This window comes from Pantherophis guttatus, chromosome 3 (genome assembly GCF_059756535.1).
Source record: "Pantherophis guttatus breed Tessera chromosome 3, ASM5975653v1, whole genome shotgun sequence".
Classification (NCBI taxonomy): domain Eukaryota; kingdom Metazoa; phylum Chordata; class Lepidosauria; order Squamata; family Colubridae; genus Pantherophis; species Pantherophis guttatus.
Window position 1 is genome coordinate 208,442,835 of NC_142065.1, and position 6,004 is coordinate 208,448,838.

The window sequence follows — 6,004 nt, forward strand, 5'->3', positions numbered from 1 at the left end:
CAATCATTTTATCCCTCAATTACACAATAATCTTTCACTCACCAACTTTTAAGATCTTGGACAATCACTTTCAGACATGACATACCATATTTTTCGGAGTATAAGATGCACCAGAGTATAAGACGCACCTACCTTTTTTGGTGAGGAAAGGAAGAAAAAGAAATCTCCCTCTGCCTCTGAGCTATTTTGCCTCGTTGCAGCAACCAGCAAACAGCCTGCTTTACTTTCATTTTCGTTTTCAGCATAGCTTGATTAGCACAAGGGGGAAAGAAATCTGCTTCAGCAATTTACTTCTTTGTAGCAAGCAGCAGAGCCCTGCCCCAAACAGCTGAGAGCAAATCAGCTGAGAGTCAGGTGTGGGTGGGGCTACATTAGGTGTATTAGACACACCTATATTTTCACCCCCTTTTTTGGGGGGGAAGGTATATTTTATACTCTGAAAAATACGGTACATAATTTTGGAAGGTTTAATCTGATCTGATACAATAATAGACTTATAGACTAGAATAGTAGCTATATATTTCTGTGTTTGATATTTTATTATTAAAATCTTCCATACTTATATCTTCATAATCTTATTAGTCTCAATTGAGTCTCTTTTTTTGGTTTCCAACCTTTAGCAAGAAGATAAGAGATATAGGAGCAAATGTTGATGATAAAACTTTTTTTTTTAATTGAAAAAGTTTTAAAACAAACACAATTTCCCCACAACCCTCCCTCCCAACCCCCCTCCCCCTCCCCGACTTCCCAGAGCAGAACACAAGGTATTTCTATTGACCTTTAACAATAACCAATCATTAAACTAACACCCCCTAAAAAAAAAAAATTCTTAACCCCCCCATATATAAAATCCTATTTCTTAAACATAATACTTCTAATATCACTTATATAGCGCTTATACAAATAAAAGAGATCATTCATAAGCTATTTGATATTTTTTGGTCTGATACTTATTTTGTATATAATCAATCCATCTTCTCCAGTCCTGTATATACCTTTCTTGTGTGTGATCCTTCAGATATGCTGAAATTTTAGCCATTTCAGCTAAATTAGATACTTTCAATATCCAATCATCAATAGTAGGCAAAAAATCCTTCTTCCAGTGTTGTGCTACCAACAATCTTGCTGCTGTTATCAAGTTCAAAATCAATTTAGTCTCTACAACTGTACAGTCCGTAGTTATACCCAGTAAGAACAACTGTGGAGTAAATTTCAGTCTCTTTTTAAGACTGCATCACCCACCAAATCTTTATCCAAAATGCTTTGATTTTTCTACAAGTCCACCATATATGATAATAAGTTGCATCATCACAGTCACATCTCCAACATTTAGCTTGCACATTAGGATACATACATGATAATTTTTTGGGATCTAAGTGCCATCTAGATGATAAAACTTTTCAGATGAGACCAATCCTGTTGAAATAAAATTTCCTTCACATAAGAGCTACCTAGGTTATGGGCAGTTTCCTCTTCCTTCTGCTGGTTATTACCTTGTAAAAACAGGAAACAAATCATCATAGAATTTCATGCTCACAATGATTAGGCAAGACACAGAATATATCTGGTTGTGTCACACTTTAGCAAGATGTGCTTTTCTGTCCCAGAATAGAATAGATCTTCAAAACATCTGCTTATGATCTCCTGCTACACTGGCGTTTAATCCTGTGAATTTTCAACAGCACATCTGACAGGTTCTCCTTGACGTATGTTAGATTTTGGACATTATAAATAAGATCTATTATGTTTGGAAATTACTATTCTTCATCTATCGAACTATAATTAACCTAAAGAAGACTTAAAACCCATCAGGTTTTCTCTACAACTTGACCATCATCAATCTTTCCAGAAATCAATTATATGACATAGTAATCTCTCCAAATCTGATGTACCAATTGTTTGAGAAAGGTAAGATGTTTGGTAGATCTTAGACTTAAGCAAATGCAATAATATTCATCTACTTATCCAGTAATTTCTGCACCTGATTTTTCCGAACAAAATGGTGTTTGTTTGTTGTTTGTTTTTGTTTTGTTTTGTTTTTGATATTTATACGTTGGTAGTTATGGAAATCTCAATTGTCCTCTTGGGGATTAATTTTCCAATGTATTGTTAGCCATAAAAATAGAACAGTCACAAACAATTAAAGGATCAGAAACCCACAATTTTAATGGTCCTGATGTAAAGATAAGAGATGCTCCAACATTTCTCCTTTTAACTCACCCATTTTTCAACTAATTTGCCACTTATTTCCATGATGAAGTTCTCTCTCTGTGACTTTGTATGAAGTTCTCAATCTGTCCTGGGAATTTTTCATGCATTGCTGCCATCCAGGGCTGTAAATTGAAATTTAAGCTTACTTAAATTTATACTTTGCACTATTTCTGGTTTGGAATTGGGTATCTCTAATAATCAAACTTCAATTGATTTGAAAATTTCTCCCTCTCTCTCTCTCCCTCCCTCCCTCCCTCCCTCCCTCCCTCCCTCCCTCCCTCCCCCCCCTCTCTCCTCACTGTGAGACCACAACACAGTGTGGTCACATTTCTCAAATATGCAAGTTCTCCTTTTTCTAACAACCCACACTCAAGGCATCATGGCACAAAACCTTCCATAGTTACAATTGGGGGTGGGGGGGTGTTATCAAATTTTGGCAGGGGATATAAGATGTAAGAATGTTTGCACAAGTTTGGAAGACGGATCATTTCCCATCCGACCAACAGATAATACAAAAAATATATGCATGTGCGGAATCAGATCAACTAACACTGAAATTAAAGGATAAGGAAAGGTCAAAGTATTTTAAGGTATGGGACAAGTGGTACGATTGGATTAAGCTAAAAGAAAGTGGATAAGGATATACTTAGTAAAGTATAAAGATAATCTTGAAATTAAGAACTGATAATTGGGAGTGTATTTCCATGCTTATTTCATATAAATATCAACAATGACTTCACCGTCATGAGGATGAATGTGGGACTAGCTTATGAAATATATAATGTGTAGAGGAGAAGAATATATATATAGATATGTAAAAGAATAGAAATGAAATGTCAATTATAAGATATGATCTATGTATATGAATATTTTATTATGGTTTTAATTGTTTTTATAATTGTTTGATAATTTAATAAAGTTTGTAAAAAAAAAGATGTAAGAATGGTAGGATGGCAAGACTGTAATTTGATACACATCTTTACAAACTAGCAGCCACAACACAGCTGCCCCTCATAGCAGCTGCTTGGATATATTTCCAAACCATCTAATACCACCCCATTGCAAAAAATAAAAAACATAAATGCATGACCATACTAATAGCAGATACAATAGCATATAATTCTCTTGGATTGTTCGCTTTTATTAATAGCATTTAACTTAGTTTATCATATGGAATTTTGAATGACCTGTGAATGAGGTCTGGGGCAGTGGTGAGTTGCTACCGGTTCTCCCCGGTTTTTGCGAACCGGTAGTGGAAGTTTTGAGTAGTTCAGGGAACTAGTAAATACCACCTCTGCCTGCCCCCACCCCCCAATCTATTCGCTGCCTCCCAAGTCCCAGCTGATCAGCTAGAAGGAAAAAATCAGGGCTCACTTGACAAAGAAGAGGGGGAAAAAAAACAAGACACCGTAGCTTTAAATTGAGAAGCCAAGAAGCCTCCCAACTGATCGGCTAGAAGCTTTTTTTTCTGAAGCTCTTTTTCAGAGGCTTTCAGAGGCAGAAAAATAAGGTTTTTTTTTCTGAAACAGTTTCAGCAGTTTCAGAGGCAGAAAAAAAAGCAAGGCACAGAGCTCACAACCAATGAACCTGTTGCTAAAATTCACCTCTGGAAACAGCTGATTGGGGGTATTCTGGGAGGCCGATCCACCCGCCAATCAGCTTATTTCTTATTTTCCTCCCCAAAAACTAAGGTGCGTCTTATACTCCGAAAAATATGGTAGCTTGATCCTATGAGTGAGGAATTATTGAATCCACTTTTCTTTCTTATCTTTAACAGGAACTTCCATTCCAAAAGAAGAGATTTTGGAGCATTACGAAAGTCCCTTGATGAATCTCAGCCTGGCAAACATGAATGCTACAATAGAGCATTTTGACTCGAATAGTAACAATTATTCCAAAGAAAACCAAACTGTCATATCCTCAGTCAACTTAATCATCTGCTGTATGGGACTCCCATTGAATGGAATTGTCATCTGGCTACTCGGCTTTCAGATTAAGAGGAACCCTTTCACCATGTTGATTCTGAATTTAGCTATTTCTGACTTTGGGTTTATCATATTTGCGGCTATATATTCAATTAGTAATTTTATAGATCCACCATTTCAAAGTTGGGTGATATTCTATTTGTTCGACGTCATGTATATCAGTGGCCTGTTTCTTCTGACAGTCATCAGCATTGACCGGTGTGTTGCTGTTCTCTTCCCAATGTGGTATCACTGTTCTCGGCCAAAGTATTTATCCCCTGTGGTATGTGCCCTTCTCTGGCTCTTTTCTTTCCTACTTGTTGGAATTGGCAGCAATCACAAGAATTTAGTTTTTTCTTATGTTCCCTGGGATCTCGATTGGATTGTGACTGCTGTGCTTTGCCTTCCATTGATCACAATCTCTACTCTGATCCTACTCATCAAAATATGCCTTAAATCCGAACAAGTCAAACGGGGAAAACTTTTAGTGATGATCTTAATTACTCTTCTCTGTTTCCTTATTCTTACCCTTCCACTATATAGTTATTTGTTCATTACTCTTTTTCTTGGCACCAATTATAGCTCACTCAGTCTTCAATTTCTTTTGTATCGTAATCTCTGTGCTTGCCTAAACAGTAGCATTAACCCAGTGATCTATTTTCTGGTTGGGAGAAAGAAACAAGCTCAGGCCAAGGAGAGTATGAAGACCATTTTTCAAAGAGTCTTCAAAGAAGATGAAGTTCCTGGAATCAGATAGAAGTTTACAAACACAGTTTTAAGTTGATTGCTTCCTGTTATTTTCACCCAGTTAAAAGTGGGTGAAAATCACATTGTCCAATAGAGGTGCTGGCTGGTTGCTTGGTTACTTTCTCCTCCTCCTCCTCCTTCCAGTTGAAACGTCCTTGGTTCTCACAAGAAAACTTTTTTATTTTGGCTACAAAACTTCCAGCTATCTATTTTCCTCCCCCCGTTCCCATCCAGTGGCAACCCTGAAGGTGTAAAGATGGCCATAGTCAGATTCACTTCATTGAGTTGAAGTGAACCCAATTCATGACACGAGTGTTGTATGTTATGATTTATCGTTGACATGAGTGTTGTATGTTATGATTTATGATGAATGAATTTTATGATGATTATGATCATGATTTATCACGTTGCTTGTATGTATGCTGAGAGCTTTTACACTGGAGACAAATTCCTTGTGTGTCCATTCACACTTGGCCAATAAAGAATTTTATTATTATCTATTATGTTACAGGAGTTCATCTTGAAGATTGGGGAAATATGTGGAAAGCATTTGTTTTCCCTCTATGCTATTCAGTACTGTAACTGAAACTGTTTTGCAATTGAGATCCATGATATAGAGCTATATCTTAGGGATAGTGCTGAGAATTGGATCCTGCATTCACAATCAAATGTATGTAGACTGTGTGAAGAGTAAGTGGAAGCAACAGGATTCCTTTTTCAGTAGACATCAATGAGATTAAACTTTACAGCTGTACTCTTATATCTGGGCTTCAGTCTCCTTCAACCAGGGGTGAAATGCTCCCAGTTCGGACCAGATCGCCCGATCCGGTAGCGATGGAGGCGGGTGGTTCGGAGAACTGGTAGCAAAAATCCCTGCTCCACCCCCATACCCAGCTGAGCCGCCCAATCATCAGAGGCTTTTTTTTTTTTTACTTTTAAAAGCTTTTTTTCTACAGCCTCTTTGGCCGAAAAAATGCTTTTAAAAGTAAAAAAAAAAGCCTCTGATGATCGGACGGCTCAGCTGGGATCCTCAAAGGCTTTTAAAAGCCTTTTTTTCTTTTAAAAGCCTCTGACGATTCAAG

The 6,004-nt window shown here is 37.1% G+C and overlaps 1 protein-coding gene across 1 annotated transcript; it reads left to right on the plus strand.

Annotated features, from left to right (window-relative positions):
• The first annotated feature begins 4,059 nt into the window (after positions 1-4,059).
• On the plus strand, positions 4,060-4,932 carry LOC117676535 (mas-related G protein-coupled receptor member H-like). Its single transcript, XM_034436060.3, has one exon. It carries the CDS (start codon positions 4,060-4,062, stop codon positions 4,930-4,932), a length of 873 nt encoding a protein of 290 aa, XP_034291951.3.
• The last annotated feature ends 1,072 nt before the right edge of the window (positions 4,933-6,004 follow it).

Coding starts and splice junctions, on each gene's coding strand:
- LOC117676535 (XM_034436060.3), top strand. CDS start 4,060: ATGAATGCTACAATAGAGCATTTTGACTCGAATAGTAACAATTATTCC.